Source organism: Myodes glareolus, chromosome 25 (assembly GCF_982192425.1).
Source record: "Myodes glareolus chromosome 25, mMyoGla1.1, whole genome shotgun sequence".
Lineage (NCBI taxonomy): Eukaryota > Metazoa > Chordata > Mammalia > Rodentia > Cricetidae > Myodes > Myodes glareolus.
This window is the reverse complement of record NC_142050.1, coordinates 2,107,622-2,132,495: the sequence shown is the minus strand read 5'-3', so window position 1 is coordinate 2,132,495 and position 24,874 is coordinate 2,107,622. Positions and strand designations below refer to the sequence as shown.

Sequence of the window (24,874 nt, the reverse complement as noted above, 5' to 3'; positions counted from 1 at the left end):
TAAAACAATGTTTAAGCTGCATGTCGTACTGCACACCTGTAATCTCAGATTTAAGAGGCTGAAGACTAGATCACTAGTCTGGGACTAGCCTGGGCTAACAGCAAGACCCTGTCTCAAGCAAACACTGAAAGTGGACCAAAAGTTTTAAGCAATTTAGTTATCATTGCTGTGGTGGTTTAAATAAGAACGGCTCTCATAAGCTCTTATGTGAATGCCGCGGAGTGGAACTCTTTGCTAGGATTGGAAGGATTAGGAGGTGTGGCCTTGGAGGAAGTGTATCACAAGGGGTGGGGGGACTCAGTTTTCAAAAGCCTATGCCAGTATCTGTCTCTCTGACTCTCTCTGTCCTCCCCCTCTGTCTCTCTGCATGTTCTTCCTGACTTGTGGGTCAAGATGTAGCTCTCAGCTATTTCTTCAGCCCCATGCCTCCTGCTGCCATGCTCCCTGACACCATGCTCCCTACCATAATGATAATGGAGTAAACTTCTATAACTGTGAGGATGTCCCAATTAAATGCTTTCTTTTGTAAGAGTTACCTTGGAAATGGTGTCTCTTAACAGCATTAGCACAGTGACTAAGACAGTCACTAAACAGGAGACTAAAGACTTATTTCTGGCAGGACATCAACAGCACCTGCTGCTTCCTCATGTACTTTCCCTCTATTAGGACTTTCCCTTGATGTAAAAAACATTTTCTAAAATTTAAACTGAATTCGTATGATAAGTTACTTCAGGAAGCATTTTTAAGGATCAAAATGGTTTCATTTGCCATTTATAACTTAAAAGTGAAAATCAGAAGATACATATAGAGAAATAAAACTAAAAAAGTCAAAGGTTTTAACTGACATGTAAGAGTAATGTAATAAAAAGTATGTCTACTTAGTTCCATATGGATTAAGCTATTTATTACTTGCCTATCCAAACAATGTAGTGACTCCATTGTGTTTTCTGTCACCATGGAAGTGAATTAAAGTTTATATGCTAACTTAAAGCAATCTTAGATTGAGGTATAGTAAATTGCAAACCAGATTTTCTAAAACATTAAATCAAGGCTTATCAGTGCAAAGATAAATATAAACACTAACAGGGAGAGAAAAAAAAACACTCAGAAACAAATATAAACTGTCTTGAAAACTTTGATTGTATTCTAGTGAGCGCTCTACCGAAGTGGGAACAGAGCATTCTCAATCAATCCTTAGCAGCTGAAGAACAAATGCTGGCTTGGTGGTTTTCATACCCTACAGTCAGTCTGCTGTTGAGAGATGGTAAGGCTGACACTTAAAGTTGAGACATGTTTGTTGGGGGATAAATCATACTGTGAACTGGCATTTGCATTAATTAAATAAAATTATCCTTATGTTAGGAGGTTGAGTTACCAACTGGTTGACAGAAAGTAATCACAGAGCACCAGAGGGCATCTGGAAGAGAGAGAAACACACCAGAAGGAGTAGGGAGGGTCTTCGAGTGGTACAGCTATTTCTGGTTTTGGTTTGTGTGTGTGTGTTTGATTGTTGCTTGTTTTTCGAGACAGGGTTTCTCTAACAGTCCTAGCTGTTCTGGAACTTGCTCTTGTAGACTAAGCTGGCCCTGCATCTGCCTGCCAAAGGCTGGGATTAAAGACACCACACCGCCAGGCTCTTTTCTTGTAGGTTTTTTCTTTCTCCAGAGCAGAAGAACGGCCCTTTCAGGAGACATCAGCAAGGAGAGAAGGTTAGCTACTCGCTACTCAGCCTTTCTGAGCTAGCAGGTTTTCACCCCAGCCTATGGATCTCAAGTCTTATATATAAATAGAAAGATAGAGGTTAGTTAAAGCGGCCATTAGCATCAATGACAGAGCCGGTGCCTCTGGGAACAGAATTTCTGTCAGGCTATGGCCTGAAAAGCCAGACCATTGCCACAGAAGCTATCCAGTACCTAAGGAGTCACAACGGCTGACGGAAATAGCAGCAGAATAAGGTGCAACCAAAGATAAAACAACACAAGCTTAGAAAGAAATGTGCTCAAAAAATAGGAAGGAAGAAAGGAAAGCATAGTGGTTTTTGAAATAAGACTGTGAATTTGACAATTTCACCACTTGGGGACACAAATTCACCCAGTTATCCCCACAAGAGTTAGGCAATTGTCAAGAGCAATTTAGTGTCCGGAAGCTGAGTAGCGTGGGACCATTGTCTGCTTTTTGTGTGATCCCATAATACACCTTATGGCAAAACCTGAAGCATAAAGCCATGCCTTAAGGGTCAAATCCAAAACTATAGTTTGGCAATCATAGTCTAGTAACAAACAGGAACGATAGAGAAATACCAGAATAATTTTAATGATGATGTTCAAACCACCACTGATTTTGAGACATTCTATCAGAAAAAAGAAAAATTTTAGTTGAGTCCTAAGATCTACATAGAATAAGATTTGATAGCCACTATTCAAAGACAAAGAGAATGCATAATGAAACATGGGAAAGTATCAAAGTAGTCAAAAGCTAATGGATTTTCAAAAACAAAGGGAAGCAGGTTAGAAGAAAGGAAGGAAGGAAATAAATGCTAGGTCAAAAAGGAGGCATTATCTGAAAATGAAGATTAAAGATTAATAAACTGCAAAACCTAAAGAAGTCAAGCTTAAACCAGGATACAAAGACCCTAGGATAGTCTATGCACACTTCCAGAAGTCCAGGATACAAAGACCCTAGGATAGTCTATGCGCACTTCCAGAAGTCCAGGATACAAAGACCCTAGGATAGTCTATGCACACTTCCAGAAGTCCAGGTAAGTGCAATACTACAGTTACGCTGTCAGCCCTCCACATCCACAGGTCTGTGCCTATGCATTCAGCTAATCACAGTTCAAAAATACTTAAGGGGTAGAACACACACCTGTACTGAATGTCATTATTTCTAAAGACACACATACTACCATTTATAAAACATTTATATTGTGCTAGGTATATAAGTAATATAGACATGATATACAGTACATAGCTATGTGTAGGTTATATACACATATAATGCTATTTTTACGTAAGGGATATGAACGTAGGTGGTATATATGGAATCCTGTAACCAATGACCTACAAATACTTCAAGATATAGATATGTGGGACCAAATTATCCCCCAAAAGTAGACACTAGTTATGTCTTCTACTGCAGCAGCGATCATCAGAGACTCCCTCACTGCTCAAAGCACTATCTTAGCACTGTCCATTCCATTTCATCACCGCATTCATCAGGGCCCAGCATGAAATTATACACCATAGAACACATTCGTCTAAATGCCGCTCCACAACAATAAAATATACAATTCAAGAACAAGAGATAAGAATTGCTCCTTTTGTATACTGACAAAATCATAATACAATAACAATGTTTGGCAAGATAACATTTCAATTTTTCTTCTTCCATTGTTTTACTATTTCATTACGTACACACCTAAATACTTTCCAAGAAAGAGTCTCAATAGCCCTCACTCAGCTTCCAAGGGCTGGGATCATAGGCATGCATCTCCACACCATACTAAGTTATTGTTTCTTAAAAGATATATTACCATTGCTTTATAAAAATCTCCATAACAATAGTATGCATGTGATGTATACAACATGAAAAAAACAGGAATGTGGACACTTGTTTAAAAAGAGGTGAATCGATGTAGAAGCAGACAGAAGTCTTGGCAAGTGGTTTCTCACCACGGTGACTTCAATCAGAAGAAAAAAGTTACTTTCTAGTTTTCAATGTTTATGACAGCCTAAAAACCACTGAGGCTCACCTTTATATTAATGTATAACTTAAACCACTCAAGCCACCATCTAACAGACCAGTCACGAACCAGTAGCTCCTGCCACAAAGCAAATCACACCCAAACTTTGCTCTTGAATTTCAAGTATAAAGTGAAGTCTGACATTCCCTGAACACAGATCTTCGGTCTTTACCCAATCAGAGATTAATCTATTCCAACAGATTCCTACTTTCTGTGATACTAAAAACCAGTAACACTGAAGAACTCAGACACTCCACGAGTGTACAGATGCACATTTATTACAGTTGACTTATGAGTATCTGTTTCAAAAACTACAGTGAATTAATTCCAGCTCATTACTTACCAGGTCAATAAGGCTTTCTTGTATTCTGTTTAGCGTTGTTCTTAGTCGGCTACTACTGAGGCCAAGTCCTGTGGATTCCAGCTGAAAATAAAGAAATCCACATTATGTAGCTCTGCAGGAACTGTTGCAGAAGACTAAAGAAGTGTGGAGCTTATTAGCTCAGATACTTAGCTTCTGCGGGTTTCCAGAATTTAAAATTTTAAAATGCCAACATAACTTCTTTCCTACAAGTTAGTATTCTTAGTAACAAAAGTTAAGATTTTGTTTCTGAAAGAAGGTTCTCTTAGGTCTATCAAACATTTCACAGCATTGAATTACAAAACAAGTCAAAGCATTCACAGATGCCATGCCACAGTCCAGAAATGAGAACGCTTAAATGTTGAAACATGAAGTTAGTCAGTCACTTGTATGAATCATATGAAATTATATGATGAATTGATGAAATTAAATTTAATTAAAGATAATAAATACATACAGGTATTTGGGGAAAAAATAAATCAAACCATCCTCTATGACCCAAGAAACTGAAATGTTATTAGTAGTAAACTATAAAATACAATGTCACTATCATAGATATGATGAGTGTGTGATTATGTGAACATATACAAACATGCACACATTTTTATTCTTACTTCCTCCCACCCAAAGTACAAGAATAAAAAGGCTCAAACTAAAGCAGATGATGACACACTATGTGAGTTGATTTATTTATTTAGGCTTTATACACTTCATTAATTCATCTCTCCCCTTTTAAAATTTATATGAACTATATATCAGTCAATGCAAGTATGTGATATCCAATACCATGATGATCTTTCAACCAACGCAATTAAGCTAAGGTGCAGAGTTCTCTTCCCTTGAAAATGCCACCACACGTTATACACCTATCTCCACCAACCTTTAACCTCTGACCTCCCTGTATCACTATGGTTTGGGTTTTTCTGAAAAGAATTAGAATGAATTTTATTTTTGTAGACTTTTTAAAACTTAGTGTGCCTTTAAGTCTCATCTGTGGTGTGAGACTGTTGGTATTCTGTGTTGTTTAATTCTATCTGAGAGTATAAACATAACACAATCTCTAACTGAACATCTGAGCACCAGTGTGGGCTGCTGTTTAATACTACCATGAGCATTCCAGTCTTTGACCGTTACATTAATTTTCATTTTCTTGGGTAAATTTCTGAAAGTGAAATTCCTGGGTCATATAATTAAGGTAATTCTATAAGTTACTGTCATGACAATTTCTAAATAAGCTATGTCTTTTTCCCCCTACAAGGGAAGCATAGGAATTCTAGTTGTTCCATGTCATGAACTGAGCATTTTTCCCCACTTCCCCATCCCTCATTAGTATGGTAAGTATAGGAGACATAATTCTGAAGAAGGCACATGGACCAGTTAGCAAAACTAATTACTTAATAAATATCTGTGCTAAGGTTGTGAGCCAATATTAAAAAGTTGTCTCAATTACTATGCAATAATTGCACATAGATCCAGGTTTAAATAAAGAAGCCTGAATATTTTTCATTGCCAAAATATATCAAGGTTAGAAATGCCTGTTTCACTTTTTCCATCAAAGATGTGAACAATATGCAATTATCATATCAAAGCTTAAAATTAATGTATAAACCACACATTCAAACAGACATCTCACAACAATTCTATATCTGATGAAAAATTCTCGATAGTTTTACCCAGTTTTACAGAATATAAAACTTACACACACACACAAATTAAGTATACATACAGAATAAAAAACTTCAAATTTGAGGAAATGAATACATTTGAAAAGAAATTTTTTTTCTCCAAAAGTTGACTTACTGAATCATTCCGACCAAAAAAGGTATATATTGCATACAAGTAATAATCAAATAGCTGGGACATAAAATGGATAACGTCAAAGGCGATCGGCTTAAGAATGTTCATCATCTGCATGTACTTCCCTGAAAAGAAAAGAGAACCAAAGATTAATTAGAACAAAATTAAATTGTTACTATATAATTCTTGAAAGTAAGAATGTCATATCAAAATTTAAATAGTGAAATACTGCATTTCTCGTCACGCGAGTTGCATTTCTAGTAGTTGGCAGGAATTCAAACAGCTCCAAAACCCACTGGAATGTCCTCCAAGGCAGCACTCAGAACACTCCTACTGCCATGTTTCCCTACTGTTACACTGGATTGCTTGCTTGTCAAATTCTGATGGAACTCCTTCACTCTTCTGCAGAGCAGATGACACTGTATAAACACACAAGTCTTGTTCTAGATGCTTCTACTTAAAAATATTTTTTTCAGAAATATTTAACCGCAATAAGGTAATATACAGTATACTTGTGAGAATAACATTAGGTTTGTTTGTTTGTTTGAAAATCCCATACACACAGCAAACGTGAGGAAACTGAGAAAGCTGAGCGAGGGAAAACTACAAGGAAAGCAATGCCATGCCCTGATGTGGGATTTCCCCGTGTGCTGTGATTACCATTAATAAATAAATAAACTGCTTTGGACCTATAGCAGGGCAGAACTTAGGTAGGTGGGGAAAAGTAAGCTGAATGCTGGGAGGAAGATTGGTGGAGTCAAGGAGAAGCCATGGAGCCTCTGCCAGAAACAGACACCTGAAACGTTGCTGGGAGGCCACAAACTCATGGTGATGCACAGATTAATGGTGATGGGTTACATTAAGATGAAAGAGCCAATAAGGAGCTAGAACTAATGGGACAAGCTGTGATTTAATTAATACAGTTTCTGTGTGACTATTTTGGGGCTAAGCGGCCAGGAACTAACTAGCGGCCCCCCCTTACTACAATGCCCTTCAACTTTAGCTCTGTGAAATCATATATCAAAAGCCAAGAACATTTATCATGTCACATATACAGAAGTTCAATACCCTCAAAGGGTCAATAATACATACTTCTTACTCTCTCCTTTGATAGAGTCCTATGTTCTCTTCTAAACATACAATCAGATTGAGTTTCCCCTCAAAATTAAGAGACGAATAACATTTACCAATTTGTGTGAAGGAAAGTTTTAACTATCAAGTATACAACTCCAAGTCTCTAGTTATATTTCATTTCTAACAAGAAATATGTATGCCCATGAGAAATGCTTTATCCATACTTCTTTTGTGGATATAAATTGTTAACCCAGACCATGCGTTGAATTTCATAAAAACTCAGGTCTTGGCTCAACTCCATGTAACCTATAGCTAGCTATAAATTGAAACTGTCACTATTAAAGATGACATGATTTAAAAAAAACATCAAAAAGCAAAAACCACATATTAATTGAAGTAGAAGAAAAGAAAATGTTAGGTATTAACATCTAAATTCTCGATGACATTTCTTCAAAGCGAGAGAATATTACCTCAACTTTTATGACATAAAGTTCTAAAAATCAGATGGTCAGGAAGAAACAATGCAAATATATCAAAGTAAAATAAAATCCATCAATCTATTCTTATGCCTGTCCGCAACTCTTTTGTTTAAAAATAACTCTGCAATCATTTCATATATCCAGACCTTTCCCTAAAAGTCACATTTGAAAAATACGTGAAAGACTTGCTCCTTGAACATTCTGAGGTCGCTCTGCCAGCATCTACTCAGGTACAAACACACAATTTCCTAAACCACAACTTGTTTACAAGTAAAGCAGCATGACCACAGGAATGAAAAGTATAAAAACAGAATATTACTCCAGTCATTTAAAGAAAATCCTAGGTGCTTCATTAGAAAATCAGGGTGCACACACATCTATAGAAACAGCTTCTCTTCATTTCTACTAACACGAAACAGTGTTCACATAATCTGAAGACACATAGGTGGGTAAAAGCAATTTTAAATGCATGCCTAAAAAAAGCAAAACGACTTTTTTTTTTCAATACTGAAAATGTAAAAAAGCATTAATTCAACAAAACCCTTTTAAATACAACAACACATTGGGCCTTGTGTTAAAATCTAAGAATCACACAGAGTCCCAGCCCTTACATCTCAAAAGGCTGAAAGTGAAAGGTAGCATGAACCAGCAGTCCACCAGAGTGGTCCAGTGTCTAACAGGGAAAATTCTTGTCTTTCCAATTCAAGGGGCGGAGCAGGCCCATGGTGTTTGGGTTCTTGTGGAGGCTAACATATATCTTCAAATCTAATGAAATTAAAGCCTTTACAATGAATTAAGCCCATGTCTATGAAGAGAAGGGAGTAGGAAGCAAAAGAAAGTAAGTTTGAAGAAAAGAAATACAAACAGACATACACAGCGACGAGGGAAATATCAGAATGGGTTGGTAAATTGTTGCCACAAAGGACCGAGTGGCAGATATTTCACCTTTGCACACCACACAGTCTCTATGGCAACTGTACTATGTCACTAGTCTTCCCTCTCTCTCTTTTTTATCCACTTAATTTTGCTACTACAAAAGGTGGGGGGGGGGAAACAGTTGACAATGTATAAGCAAACGCGTATGTCTACATTCGAATAAAACTTTATTTACAAAATAAACATGGCTTACACGTGAGAATTTGCCAATTCCTGTTTCAGAAAAAAAAAAGATGATGGATGGCCAAGGCTAGATTAATGGCTTAATGGTTAATAGTGAGCACTGCTCATATAAAGTGCTAGAGTTCAGTTCCAAGGACACATGTCAGTAGACTCAAAACCACCTGTAAATCCAGTCCCAGAGAGACTCCAACATCCTCTGTAGGCACTTGCACAAACAAGAGCACACGCACACACGCACACACGCAAATAAAAATAAATCTTAAAAATGATAGAAACAGGTTGATAGAAAACATTAAGATGTCAAAAAGTCACTCAGCCAGGCAGCAGCTACTCAGAATCCAGCTGGCACAAAAACTGAGGAACAGGCTGAGAAAGATGAAATAGAGCCCCATGTGAGACCAACTGCACTAGTCTATGTCCACACCCGCAATGTCCTCCTAGTGGGCAGTAGAGGAACAGGATGCCAAGTTTAACCACCTAATAAAGCCAATGTCCTTAAAATTTCTCACTTAAAAACAAAACAAAAAAAAATTAAAGTAAACAGCAGGTGATAATATCTGTAGATGAAATAACTGGTTAAACAAACAAAAAAAATTAAAGTAAATAGCAGGTGAAAATCTCTGTAGATGAAATAACTGGTTAAACAAACAAAAAGGCTAGAGAAACCAGGGGTTCTTCCTAACCCTAAGAGGGTCCTGAAAATCAGACCCTTAAATGACTTTGACAGAAAAGGGAGGCAGGCAGGCATACAAAAAGAAAGAGAAAAAAGGAAATGTTAATTTTTCCCAACAGGAAAGTAAAACCAAAAATTAAAATGATTGTTATGATTTTTAAAAACAAAGGGACTGCACTCTGTAGACAGAGGCTTAAATTCACGGCGGGGGGGGGGACTATTATAATGAATATCTTTTTGATAAGGAAAACGTTGTAGAGATATAGGGTATCAGCTCCTTGGTTCAATTTCACTACATACCATCTGAAGTTAAGAGACATGGCCTGTGTTGTTTTAACCTAAAACTCAAATGATGACTCAACCTGCCCCTCCCCCTCCCCTTCATGCCATCTGAGGGATCTTACTCTGATTCTGGCCACTCTACCAAAGTGCCTGAAAGTAGATTAACACTCTCAGACTAGTTACAACTTTGGAAGTCAAAAGAAAAATTACCCTGACAAGGAACCCAATGGGTAGTGTCCTAGCACACCCAGAGATCTGAATAGACTTTAATTAAGACATGTGGGAAGCTCTGGTATCTCCTGGTTCTCCGCCGCAGTCTTAACACATGCCTAATTGTGTGACGTGGTGTATGTGATGTGTCTGCGCAAAGGGCTCCAACTTCAGTTCTCCTAACTCCTCTTTTGCCTTTTCTTCCCCTCAGATCTCCATCCAGGCACCAGTCAACAGCTTCCTTTGTTCCCTACACAGCTCATTATACAAATAGGACTAATGACTAACTTTCAGGGTTACCTAGACAGCCTCACTGGAGGGTACCCCAAATGCCACATCTGACAACCCCACTCAGCTTGAAGAAACAAGATAGATGGACCACCTAAATCAGTTAGGAAATCTTCAGAGGGGAGACTTATGAGAACAGGGGCTAAAAACCGGACAGGCAGATTTGGTGAAGGGGTCCCCCAGAGCAGCAGTTCCATGGATGTTTTTGGTTCTATGGGCAGGAAAGTCAGACGAGAGCTATTTCCTTGTCTCCCCTAAATGAGGACCCTGTCTAGAGGCTCTTTGTCATAGCTGGAACTGGTGGGCAGTGCTGGAACTGAATCTCCAGATTTTCATGGTGGAAATAGGTTCTGTCTATTCATAGTTATTTCAGTGTTACCTCTCCAAAAGGAAGAAGTAGTAGTTGGCTTGATCAGGGCTCTACGAAGGCCTGTAAGGGAAAGCTTTCTCTTGCCTGAGTGTGGACCCAATAGTACAAGCCACCCAAACATAAGAATTAATCCAATCATTTGGCTAAGGGGCCCATCCTGCAAGAAGGCAGGTTCACTTTAATCACTGCTAATGAGACAGGAGGACTGTGAGCCTTTTACTGAGGATGCACTTCTCTTTCCATGACTCCTGCACATGCCCCAGCACAGCCACTTCAGGACTATCACGAGGCTCTAGGACCCCACCCACATTTCTGAACCCTACCTCAGAAAGAGGTAAGTTTTTCTTTTTATCTCTCCTGTTTACCTTTTGGACTTTTTCACGCTTTCTCTAAAGTGCCTTTGCACTCCATGTGGCTGATTAACTCCCATATGAATGATATCCGTGTCTAACCCAAACATTATGACTCTTTCTTCATCTTAAGCTCCCAATTTGGGTCTATAATAAACTTATCTAAACTCAAGCAAGACAAATAACCAGCTGAGCAACTGAACTTATGAAAATATTAAATTAAGAAAGCTAAGGCTTATGAAATGGATACAAGCACTAGATAACATTCTACCTTACCTTGGTCAGGGTTGTTTCCATAAAGCAAAGGCTGGCAGGAAGTCAGCTGAGACCACTGTATTCTGCACGATGCAGAAGCACAGATTTTACTAAGTAGCAGTAACTAGGCTAAAACAAGTTCAAATTCACAGGGAAGATTCCCATGACAGCTGTCTAGACATTTAGACACAAACAGATAATCAAATACCACCAAGCACAGGAGGATAAAGGGAGTGACACTACAGAGAAGCTGGTGACAGAGGAAATAAGAGTAGGTTATATGGCCACAGAAGATGAATAATAACCATGAAAATCATGGTTCTTAGGAAATAAAAGTATAATTTTAAAAACAAATGAACAAATGAAATGGACAAAAGAAATCTCCTAGAGGGTACTGAAAACAGATAAGAATGTGGGAGATTACTGAAGGGAAAAGTACAACTAAAGGACCAATTAAAGAGGCTGAGCACTAGTACAACAGTGGGAAATAGGGGTTCATCTACACAGGAACAAGAGAACACTTGAAGTTCAAAGTTCCAAAGAAAACAAACTTTAAGTCTATAGTTCTATTCACAGTTGAATTATCATTCAAACAAAAGCAGAACACAGAAATTTTCAGACTAACAGGAATGAAAAATATTTACCTCTCATATTTCTTTTCTGAGAAATGACAAAGCCAATAGACCAAGAGTGATGTGGGAAGCCCTTCTGTAAACTGTTGCTTTTACTGGTTAATGAATAAAGCTCTTTCAGCCAGTGGCTTAGCAGAATCAAGCTAGGCAGGAAAACTAAACTAAATGCTGGGAGAAAGAAGGCGGAGTCAGTGAGAAGCCATATAGTCACCAACAGGAGGCAGACATCTCCTCGGGAGTCCACTGGAACCTTGCTGTTAAGTCACAGCTACATGGTAATTCAGAGATTAATGGAAATGGGTTAGTTTAGGATTTAACAGCTAGCTAGAAATTCGCTTAAGCTATTGTCCAAACAGTATTGCAAATAATATAGTTTCTATGTGATTGTTTCGAGTCTGGATGGCTGGGAACAAACAAGCAGCCTCCACTAACAAATTGGTGCCCATATAAGATATATAGATATATCTCTCTCTACACATATATCTATATAGATATATAAATAGCTATAGATATATCTATACATAGATAGATATATACATACATATATGTATGTGCATACATGTGTGTATGTATGTATGTATGTATGTATATCTTCCAGTCTGGCTATATTCTGTTAAGCCATTGGCCAAAAGCAGCTTCCTTATTAACCAATAAAAGCAACACATATACAAAAAGACTTCCCATGCCATTTCCCCTTTTTGTCTAAATGAAAAGGAAGGTTTTAACTTTAATGTAGCAAAATTACACATTACAAAACAAGTATCAAACAAGAATTATAGTTACAATATTTAGAGCTACTTTTTGATCATAACTAAGGTGTAACATGAGGGCCAGCTTGTTGGGGTATCTGTCCCACCCAGTACCCCACAGCCGGCATACCCCAAGGAAAATCAATCACACAGAGATCTCTATAAGTTATAAAGCTGATTGGCCCATTAGGTCAGGCTATTTATTAGCTCTTATAACTTATGTTACCCCATTATCCTTATCTACGTTAGCTACATGGCTCAGTACCTTTTTCCAGCGGGGCAGCTTACATCTTTCCTTTCTGGTGGGCTGGGCAAAACTGCGGAGGGAGCTTCCTGCTTTCCAGAATACTCCCAGTCTCTTTACTCCACCTCTACTTCCTGTCTGGCTTTCCCGCCTATACTGCCTGCTGGCCAATCAGCGTTTTATTAAAATATGATTGACAGAATACAGACAATTCTCCCACACCAACTAAGAAAAACTATAACTATCTATTTTTCAACTCCATCAAAGACTCCAGAAGGATATAATATTACCTAAATTAACAGAAAACGCATTGTAAACAATTTCCAAAACCCTAGAATTGACAGAGACATTTTGCTGCCTGGACAGTCACCCAAAGTTCTTCTGTAATATTGCAGGCACCCATCTTCAGACCACAGGCACATATTATCCAGCAAACTTTTCCATGAAGCAGAAAATCTGAAGATCTGTTCTGCCTTGTGATGGCAAAGTCCATCAGTTGTTTTCTTCTGTGGCCTGCAGAATGTCTGGCAGACTCTTTCATGAAGCAGGAACCCTAAAAGATTGTCTCACCTTTAGGCAAGTTCAACAGTCATTTCTCTGTGGGTCCTGCATGTCCAGTTCACAGAGCATAACATCAAACAGTCCAGGCAAGAGCAGTTTCTTGCTCAAATGGCTAACAAACTCCATGAGAGGTCTCTTTGATGCCCATCCTCTGGAAGTAAATTCGTGCTACCAGGAGCAGATGTGTCTCTTTTTCATGAAAAGTTCTAAGTTCTTAAAATATTTTAAATGCCATATTCTGTAGTCTTTGAAAGATCTAAAGAATATCTATCCATCTGAAATACATTTCTGAACATCTAAAAAACCTAACAAACATAACTGCAAGCTTGACTATTAAAGATGACTCTCTATTAGCCTATATTTAATTATATATTACAGTTTAAAATGAGATACACAAATATAATACCTTAATCAAGAGCAGAAATATACATATAATGAAATTGACCTTAAATTTGTATCAATAAACCAAGATCCATACCAATGAAAATCTCTATAGCATATCCCCCTTTAAAAGTAAACAAACATTTATAAACAATATTTGGGAATTTGGGCATAGTTCTCTGGTGCAGGAGAATTGTCTGTATTCTGTCAATCATATTTTAAATAAATGCTGATTGGCCAGGCAGGAAGTATAGGCGGGAAAACCAGACAGGAAGTAGAGGTGGGGCAAAGAGAACGGGAGTATTCTGGGAAGCAGGAAGCTCCTTTCCCATTCCTGCCCAGACCACCGAAGAAGCAACATGTGAGCTGTCAGCTGAAAAAGGTACTGAGCCACATGGCTAACACAGACAAGAATTATGGGTTACCATAAGATGTAAGAATTAGTTAATAAGAAGACTGAGCTAATGGGCCAAGCAGTTTATAACCTAATGTAGACTCTGTGTGATTTTTTTGGGGGGGCTTGCCAGCTGTGGGGTATCGGGCGGGACAGAAACCTCAACAAGTAAGCCAGCCCATCATGTTACAGTTCTCTCCAAACTGCTTCCTGCTTTTTGTTGGGCGAAGTAATTTTGGGGGATGTTTTTGGCAACCTTTCGGGGGGGAGGGAGTCTTGGTCTATCAAACCACATTAGTATGGAAAGACTAAGGCTGCTTTGCCTTTTGGCTCTGAATAATCCAACATGGTAGAGGCATGTTCATTATCTCTGAGACTGTCAGGTGGGAGCCATCCTCACCACCTCAACTCTGGGAAGCAGTATATAAACCCTTTTTATCTGAGTAAAAGTTAAATCTGCCATGCAGCGCACTATGTGGCCTGGAAATATCTCAGGCAGGAATCCGCCATGCTCTCCTGCCTGTGCAATCCTCTGCACTGCTGTCAGAGAGCAATGAGGTACCTCCTGCTCTTTCTCAGGAGCTACAGTATGTAGTGTACTCTTGTGAGATTTAATACCTTGAGAGAAGCAGAAAATACAGCTCTGAACTTAGCATGCCAGCTTTAGAAAGTGTGGACATTGCTTCTGATAGCCACAGAACAGTTAGCTAACACAACCCAGGTGACCAGGAAAGGCCATGCCATGCATTACAGGAAAGTCTTATGTCTTCTGCCAAGCTATATGATCTCCTTTCTAGTCTTTGATAACTTAACTCTGTCCACAAATGGGAATTAGTATTCATAACTTCTCCTCACCAAAGTGAAGAGCTTGTTAGCTTTAGGAAAGGACAGCCTGGATTCTCCCACCTTCCAGGTGCATCTCATAGGGTCTCTGAGTTCCAGGTATTTAAAAAAGATATTAAAAAAAATTCACAAGACATCAAACATTTACAGTTGATACACAAGTATAAATCTCATCTGTTGTGTTATCTTAAGAAAATTACAATTATTATGAATGTATTGAAGGGAGCATGGGATACTGTATAATGGAAATCTAGTCCAATCTAAAGATAAGGAAAACTTTCACAGAAACAATTAAAAGCTTTTCTTCACAACTCCAGACCTGGAGAAGAGACACAGAAGAACAGAAAAGAAACCAAATATCAGTCATGGACAGAACCTAAAAATTAAGACACCTAAGTCATCTGCCGTGGCCAACTCATCAGTAGAAGACACAGAGAAGGACATGGCTACCTCCTGAATGACATAGTCAAGGAACACAGAATTTCCTCAAGCAATATCTACACCTCCCATATGGATTAGGAAATACACAGGTGAAAGGAAGCACCCAGGGTGGAGGGAATTGCTGGCACTGCAGTAATGACCATTGGGAAAAGGTTACCCTGAGAGACAATATCTTTAACATTAAGGTTCTATAGATATTGGAGATCTACTTGGCTGGGTGCTATACATAGTTACTGCAAAACCTGTTTTCTTTCTCATTGGTTGGAGCTTATAGTATAAGACAGCATATGCAAGAATAAAATATAAGCTAAGATAATGCTCATTATCCTGCCTCATTTATTTGAAAGGTCATCAGTGTGTGTGTGTGTGTGTGTGTGTGTGTGTGTGTGTGTGTGTGTGTAGGAAGCATATACAAAGGCAAAACGGAAAGGCTAATAAATAAGGCATAAAGGAAACAAAGAGAATCCAACCTGGGCGATGTATTCAAAGTACCCAACAAGAACTGGAGTAAAACTTAACAGGTCTATTACCTGTGTGTCTGGTAAATTTTAATTCTGTTGTTGGAATATTCTAGCTCAGTCCCTTAAAGATCCAGTATTATTTCCTAGAGAGAGATACTAAAAGACTGTGTTTCTTGGCCAACCTCTTAATACACATGGCTATATATGGAGCTAGCAACTCTGAAAGTAATTTAAACTTGTTTTAAAGCAAATTTATAAAGCAAATTTATATATTATAACATGTATGAAATATCAGCATTAATGTTAATATTGTACACAACCTAAAAAGATCATACATTTTTCCTTACACACCATGTATGAAAATACTGCTTTCTAATTTAAAATGAGACCCATGTCTCCACAGGGCACTTCATGAGGTCTTTTTCAGTAGTTCCTGCCTACCTTTCAGTACCATCTTCCCTGAACCACCATGCTCGCTAAACATACCATGTGCTGTACACACACATTCTTTCTATCGAGAACAACTTTATCTACTTCCTCATCTATAAGATATATTCAATTGTCAAAGTCCATCAGGATGTCTACCCCATTCCCAACAAGCCAATTAGTCATTAAACAAAAGGGGAAACATTAATCATTCTTTCTCCCAGTCTCTTCTCTGCGTATTTATGGAGCTAAGATAGCCTGTTTGCTGTTTGGTGTGTTATTTCCTATGTTGGTCTCCTTAAGGGCAAGGACCTTTCCATGTAGTCCTTTCCATGACTCTTATATTCAGTAGAAGGCAGACTGCCTGAAACAAAGCAGAGAGGCTCAAAAGAAGAGAACGAAAGTTAAAACAAAAAAATGAGTTAGAGAGGAGTTCAAAAATAGAAGTGTAGTTTAATCATATGAAAAGATGCTTGAACGCAAACATTATCAAATCCATATCTGAAAGAGATGTCATTTAGCCTATCAGACAGGCATCTCAATCTATAAGATATGTGGTAGTGAGACTGAGAAACCGATCCTCCCAAATTGTTGGCAGCAGGGCAAACTAACAGAACCTGTGCAGTGGAATGGAGAATGACTATCAAATGGACAATGTGTACACTCTTTAATCCACACAGGGGAAGCACTCAGAAAATGTGTTCTAAAGTCATATTTTCACATGAGCAAAATTATTTCTTCCAGAATATTTGTTGTGCCCCTGTTTATCATGTCATGTCAAACGAAACAACAAATGTTCAAAGTCAGAGAGTGGAAAGCTAAGCTGCACGCAACTACACGTCAGGACTATGAAGAAGAGAGAATGGAACACACTGCAATATACCACACCAAATATGTTTCCAATGAAATGCGAAATGGGAAAAAGGCATGATAAAGAATACTCTGCACAGTGTAAGGCGAGTCTTAAACCCAAAGTAAAACCAACCAAATGAGGAGGCACACACTAAACACACTTGGAAAATTATAGGGGGACTTCCAAAGGAAAGGTGCTTTCTCCAAGGAAGGGGATCTGGACTACAAAGGCTTTGCTTAACTTGGAAGCATTTTAATTTTAAGCCTCTCAGTAGTAAAATGAATAAATAATGAAGTCAGAGAAAAAGAAAAGTATCAATAAAGGAAGGGATCTCCTCCCCTATATGCACACCACAGCTATGCTCTGCCTCCGGATCTCTTAAACCAGGATATGTTGCTTTCATTTTAAGTGTAGAGATCTGAGTGTATTTGTTGTTGTAAGCTCTGTAGCTATTAGAAATATGGCCTCTGCTAATGTATCTGCTGTCCTTCAAACCTATCAACCATGTTCAAATAAAACCTGCCTCAAGGAGCAGACCCTTGAGTGCCAAAGCTAATCCCCAGTAGGACAGATGGGCTCTCATGCCTTTCTGCTCACAGAGTATCAGAGGGAAGTCTCCCAGCCTCTGAAATTGAGAGCCCCATTAACATTTTTCTCTTATTTACACAAGGAGAAGCACTACTTTTGCCATTCAGTCCTTAAGTATTCAGTAGTTAAAGACATTCCTCACCTCCCTACCTCCTAAGCCCCACCTCTTGCCTCTCACCCTCCACCTCCTGCCTCAGCCTTGAGTGGCTCTCTTCAAATTCTACTTTATGTATATTCACAAACTGATGAGAAAGGCACCCCCAGGGAGACAGAAAAGTCCACAGAGTGGAGATGGGGGTGGGGCAATAAGAATAGGACTGTTTTCTAATAGACACAGAAGAATACAAACCTCCAAACTTCTACACTAACCAAGAAATTAAGAGTTGTATTTGGTGTTGGATTTAACAAAAGGAAACATGACAGCCTTGTTCATTTTGTTTTAATGTAATAAAACATTCAAACTAAGATATGACTCCTCTAGTCACTTGAAGTGGGTATGGTTTAAAAATAAAAGACTATTTATATGTGGCCAGCTGCATTATTTTCATTATCTGTTTCCTCATTCCCTATCAGAATATCATGTATCTACATTTCTTGGCACTGCCCCCAGACACTTCATGTGGCTAAAGTCATTGATATGTCACAGTTGCTTCTAATTTAACACATTTAACAAAATCAGACAAACTATCTCAAGTAGTGTATTCAAAACATCAAATACTTCTACGTCCCATGAGGTTGAGAGAGATGACAAGGCCCTACAAGGTTCAGAGTATCTGTCAGTGAGGATCACAGAAGTGAGAGACAGGGCTGGGGGTGGAAAGCATGAGGAAAGGACAGCCAGAAAGCTACCTTCACAGCTGGCAATGACAGTGGAAAAACTAGATCACAAAAAGTACAGGTAATGCTCTATCTTTTAGGGGCCTAATTCTGACACACAGAATTGAGAACTATTCTAATTGAACATGGGAAGGGATTCCTGGCAAGGAGCTCAGTTTTACAGCAGAGTAAGTAGTTCTGTGCTACAGTACGCTTTGAGCAACTCTGAGTCATGAGACAAAAGCATGATAGGTGCCACATATTCCAGACACCTCTGAAAGAAATCTCATTTGGGGAAACTTATACCAGACGACCTCTTAGCACCCTTTCAATTCTGATTCTGCAAATTCTAAAGAGTTATTCATGCCACTGTTCTGCTACCTCTCTTGGATAAAAGAAGAAAAGCTAATTATTCTGACAATAATTAGCTACAGAATAGCTTTTTGAATCTGTCTTTTTTTCTGGGGCTTGAAAATGTATACCTTTTCTTCTCATTTCAATATGACTTTTGCATATTTTTCTCTAGAGAAAGTAGGACTAAGGCATTTTGTATATTTTATCATATTCACTGATGATGCTTAGAGATTATCTTAGATAACAGAGCATTTCATGAAAGCTGAAGTTACTCAAACAAAGCAGTAGATAAAAGGCAACCTCACAAATAGAACACAGAGATCCTGCAGCCAGCTGCTAACATCCGTGCTTGGTGTGGCCAGCAGTGTGAGAGAAGCTCTCTTAACTTAGCTCTCAAATGTATGGATCTATTTGTGAAATATAAAGCCTGAAAGAATACAAGATGCTGAAATACCAACATTAAAAATCGACATCCCCCTTGGCGCTGTATGTTTAGGATGGCATTTGTTTCACCTAAACGTTTTATCTGTAACAAGACACATCCTGCAATTGGAAGGTTTCCTCTGTGAAACCCTGTCTGAGAAGGGCAGAAGGCACTCCGCACTCCGCTTCTCTGACAGTGGCTGGGAAGCTCCATGAGGCAATTAAACAGAAAAACATTGTGCTGTAAAATTGGCACTATCACCCTTATATATAGACCTCTAACTCTATCAACTGGAATGCTTCAGAAAAATTAGAAGATACAATAACTTAAGTAGCTAACTGGAAAGATGAAACTGACACTGATATTTGTATACTACTATGTGGAACATTTACAAGATAAGAGGCGCGGACACAGAAGACGCTTAAATCCTTCACTGCAGCAGACTCTAATCATGCAAAGAAATTTAGATAAAAATAACTCAGCAACTAAAGCGAGCTATAACTGACATAATTTTTTAAAAATAGAAAGATACGGCTACTCACCAACAAGTCTTATTACATTCAACGTTGTATTTGTTAAGATTGGTGCGTTCACTTTATTTAGACTGTAATCTGATTTCTTCCTGCTCTTAAGGGTCTCTCGTGAAACACTTCACATGGAAAACAAAAGAAATGCCCTTAGACTGCAGACTAGTAAACAGTTATTCAGCTTATCATCTAGCTCCCATTACATATATCCTATGCATATGCGAACACAGAGCCCAGTGAGAGGAGAAACAGTAAACAAAGAAATAAATTTCTAGAAATGTAGTTCTTTGAGTCTAGGCATTCTGAAAACTCTACCTTAATTGCTTGTCAACATTTCTATCTCTACTGAATTCAGTTGTCAAATCCCAAATAGTCAGCTATTTTATTCCACTTATGTCTGTGTTTTCTTGGTCACCACTCTGCTGTGGAACAATCTTTGTATACTATAAATATGTATTACTCTCATTGGGGGTATATAGCCTATAGCTGGGCAGAAAGACTGGACAGGAGAGCCAGGCTAAGAGGACTGGGAAGAAGGGCCGACTGAGTCTTAGGAGTTTCAAGCCAGATGCAGAGGAAAATGCAGAAAATGAGGTTTATCATCACCTATGAGCCAGGTGAAAAAACTTAGATAAGAATTATGCATTAATTTAAGTTGTAAGAACTGGTTAGTAGCAACACTAAGCTACAGACCTAGCATTCATAATTAACATTAGGTCTCAGTGTGGTTGTGTGGGAACTCTCTTCTTTAAGTTCCTTATCTGGATCCCCTGATGAAGTGAGTGTTCTTTCAAGTTCATCTAGATGATTCCAGCTGTTTCTGTGATCCGCCCTTAGCATTTGTATCTGATGTGAGGCTGAGCCAGCACAGGAGCTGTGTACTGGGCCTGGGAGTGGTAACCCTTCTAAAATCTGTTAACACTTCTGAAACACAGGATTTTCCTATAGAAGTTATACACCTAGGCACAAATGTATCAAATCTATGGATTTCAGAAATTTATGAGAAAAGCAAACTCTATGAAACTGGAATTAAAAGAAGATATAATGACTTAGTATGAGGTTAACAGGTTAACACAATTTCCAAAAGAGAAACAGAAATTATATATATATATATATATATATATATATATATATATATGCCATTTTTTTGAAGGGTATAACATGATAAGATGAGTATGATCAAAATGAATGAAATTCTCAGAAAAATCAGTAAAAATATTTTAGAAAGGGTGTGGTTATGGATCAGGCAGAGCAAACAGAGTCTGCTGCCATGCACAATACGTGGGCAGAGGACAGTGCCAGGAAAGAGGCAAGCAGAGACAGGGCCACCAAAAGCATCAGCCTAAGTAAGGACTGTGGGACTCTCTACCTGCAAAGGTGAGCCAATAAAACATAAGCAAGGAAAACACCAGGAATTGCATCAAATTCGTATCTAAGAAAAAACCTCAGTGTACAGTAAGAATAGTTCTGGAGGGAAGAAGCTACAGTAACTCTAACAAAAACGAAGATTCACATCCATGCGTAGCCCACACGACCTTACATTTCAATTAAAACAAAGCTTTCCTTTCACCAAAATATTTCTTAAACATATCTAATAAATACAACAAACCATCCTGTTCAGCTCAAAGATATGTTAATGTCTTAAATATGCGAAACCCAATAAAATCAAACCTTTACAATCAATATATTTACAACTATATGGATTTTCACTCTTGGGGAAAGCATTACCTCAGCTAAGGTTCCAAGTTAATCAATTATTAACTAAGTGTAAAGTATACTTAAATCTATCATTTAAATAAATGTGTGTATTAACTAAAAATATCTGACATTAATCACTTCAGCATATCAGGCCCATTTAATTGGATAGTGACAATAATTCTTAATAAAATTATCATAATTTTAAAGAGTAAAGTTTATCATAAAACAGAACCTAATTACTGGCAGGGAGCCTTAATAAAAAAAAAAAACAAATATAAAACCAAAAGACTAGAAAAGCAAGACCAGTGCAGAAATGATTGATCTCCAAACTGAAAGCTCTTTGATTAGGCTCCATATTTTTAGGAGAAGATAAAGTAACTCTTATGACTTTAGAAGATATTAGCTTGTGATAGTATTTTTCTATTCGCTAAATTACATTTTTTGGGAGTTGGGGTGGCAGTGACGTTGAGTGCCAAGGTGCATGTGTGGACGTCACAGGGCAATAATGGGCGCAGGTTCTTTCTGATCAAGTGGAAGCTGGGGCTCAAACCCAGGTCATCACACTTGGTGACGAACGCCTTCATCCATTAAGGCATTCCACCAGTGCATGACACTGTAACTTTTATAATAAAATGAGAACATGGAAGAATAAAATTTTGAGACCCCATTGCTACAGGCAATTAACGGGTGCTAAGAGAGTGAAATCAGTCTGTCTCAGGGATGTAACCCCATGACCAACATTAAATGGACTGAGCAGACTGTACTGCGTACATGTGTGCATGGTGAGTATGCGTGACAACAGTACTGAAAAGAGGTCATGGATTTGAGAGGGAGTAGAAAGGGACATGAGAGTTGAAAGAGGATGAGCTAAAAATGATGCAAATGTATTCATATATGAAATTCTCAATAAAACAAAATAAAAATTAAAAAGAAATTAGAATAGTGCTGCAAAAATCAATGGCAATGATAAACATACACAAAAAAAATCATAATAAAGTGTATTACTCTGAGGAATTAATGTACAAAAGAAAGAATACAGATTGGTGGAAAAAAGTGTTCTGTGGGACAGAAGAATCCATAATATCACTGACTGAATGAGCGAATTTCAGAGCAATGTTTATAATGTCAAATATGTTGTATAAATCAAAAGAAAAGCTACATTTAAGCCAGTAGGCCCAAGTAGAATCGACTAATATTTTCTGAACCAATAACAGTAAATTTCCATTAACTTAATTGATTTGTGGAACACCAAGTTAGGCTTTGTTTAACTCAAGTTTTTCATATAAACATTGTTTTTTCTTAAAATTTCACTGTTATGGGGGAAACCTACACATTCAAGCCTTTCAGAAATTATTTTTTAAGGTACATTAATTACTGCCATATCAATAAACACTTAAAATTTTTAATTTTGTTATCTCTTAACCATCAAAGGAACCACCCAGCCCCACAGCAGTCACCTTTTCACAGGCACATCGCCTGTCTGCTCATCCACATAATCCTGCTTCAGCTCTTCAGGAACATCACTGTCACTGTCGTACTCCTGGTAGGCGCTCTTCTCCTGCTCGTCAGATTCATACTGAAGAGACACAGTGAGGGATGCAGCAATGGAACACAGGATCACTTCATTGTAATCGCTCAGCACAAAAATATACATAATTTCAAAGAAATGGCTAAAGGAAAATTCTTAATTTAGTTTTAAATTTACCATGAAGAATCAAATTTCCTTCCATTTTTTTTTAAAATCTTACTTTAAATAGCTCAAAAAGAAAGAAAAATGAAAATATCATTAGTGTTGTATATTTGCAAACGAAAACAAACCAAATATTAGCACCCACAACTAATACCCCACTGGATCGCAAAGAATGAAGACTTAAAAAGATCTTCTGGTGGTTTTGCAATATTTATTTTCAAGTTGTTACTTCTTTAAAAGGTTGAGGATCCCATTCTAGTCCTAGAACTACTACTTTGGCTTAATAAATACACTCAGCATACAGACTACTCGTCTAACTGTGAGGATGTTTAGCTGCATAAACAGCTAAAAAGGTAACACTAGCACCAAGAGGCCTCCTGAGAGGCTCACTCCTGAAGGGTTCCTTCCTAACATCCTTCTTGCTGTTATGGCACTATGGACCAATGCCAGCAGAGAAAGGAAGTTGCAAAGCAAGGTAGCACCACCTCATCATCATCAGTGTCAGGCAAACCCTGACTAAATATTTGCTGGTATTCTCTGCAGTTGTGACCATGTACTATGCCAAAAATTATCTCTCAGAAATTATCTCTTGAATCCTTAAGCCTCCAAATACATCTTAACCCCATATGTAGCTGAGGAGACAAACATGATGACAACATGGAAAGAAGTTTCTGCCCTAAATTCTACTTTTGGATAATGTCAGGCCTCATTCAGATATGAACCACAGACTTAAGTATTTATATTGTATCTAGAAAGATTAGATTTTACACTAATAATTATTTTTTAAAAAATTCATTACATTTCCCGGTATTTAGATACACGGTGATCCTATCAACACAAGAATTCTATTCAGAATGCAGAAGCAGGTATATCACTGTGAGTTTGAGACCAGTCTGGTCTATATAGTGAGTTCCAGGTCAGTCAAAACCATGGAGAGAAACCCTGTCTCAAAAATTTGACAAGGACTGAACGAACGATCTCTGCCAGAGCAAGCCTAAGCTAATGACCAAGGCAGGGAGTGACCACTGAGAGAGCAGGCCAAATCCAGAGACCTCTGTGGGACAAGGCCCAAACCAGGGACCTCCAGGGGAGCAGGCCCAAGCCAGGGACAGCTGCAGAAACAGGCCTGAGCCAGCAGGCTCCTCCAAAGCATGCCTGAGCTAGCGACCTCCACCAGAGCAGACCTGAAATAGCAACCTCCAAAGGAGCAGGTACAAGGGATCTAAGACCTGAGCCAGAGACCTCTGCAAACTGGGTGCAAGTCAGGGACATCCAAGGTAGCAGGCCTGAGCCAGAGACCTTGGCAGGACCGGCCCCAAGCCGGGGACATCTGTGGGAACAGGCTTGAGGTAACAACCTTCACCACAGCAGGTCTGAACCAGTGACCTCTGACAGAGCACGCCTGAGGCAAGGACTTCCACAGGAGCAGGTACAAAAGAACCAACACTGAGGGAACAGGCCTGAGCAAGAGACCTCTGCTGACTGGGCATCAATCAGGGACCTACACTAGAGCAGGACTGAGCCAGTGACCTCAGCAAAAACAACCCCAAGCAAGCAAGCTCCATGGGAGCAGGGCTGAACAACCCCAGAATTGCAGAGTAACACCCAGGAGCACTGAGTGAACCCTGGGAACACCAGAAGACCTTAGGGGTAACTGGAAACATGGCCCTGAATGGACCACAAGGAACAACCATCTGAGCCTTGGATCCACTGGCAACTGAGACACAGCCCCAATTACACCAATCAGAGGAGAAGATGGGTAGACAAGGTAAGAACACACTCAATACCACAA

The 24,874-nt window shown here is 38.6% G+C and overlaps 1 protein-coding gene across 2 annotated transcripts in view; it reads right to left on the bottom strand.

Annotated features, from left to right (window-relative positions):
- Window positions 1-24,874, bottom strand: part of Vps50 (VPS50 subunit of EARP/GARPII complex) — a 130,444-nt gene that overhangs the window by 20,927 nt on the left and 84,643 nt on the right. For both annotated transcript variants that reach the window (XM_087901847.1, XM_087901848.1), the window contains 4 exons: window positions 22,850-22,968; window positions 19,710-19,816; window positions 5,904-6,025; window positions 4,086-4,166 (listed from right to left, as the gene is read on the bottom strand). In XM_087901847.1, coding sequence (XP_087757973.1) covers window positions 4,086-4,166; window positions 5,904-6,025; window positions 19,710-19,816; window positions 22,850-22,968 — 429 coding nt within the window. The remainder of the gene's footprint in view (window positions 1-4,085; window positions 4,167-5,903; window positions 6,026-19,709; window positions 19,817-22,849; window positions 22,969-24,874) is intronic.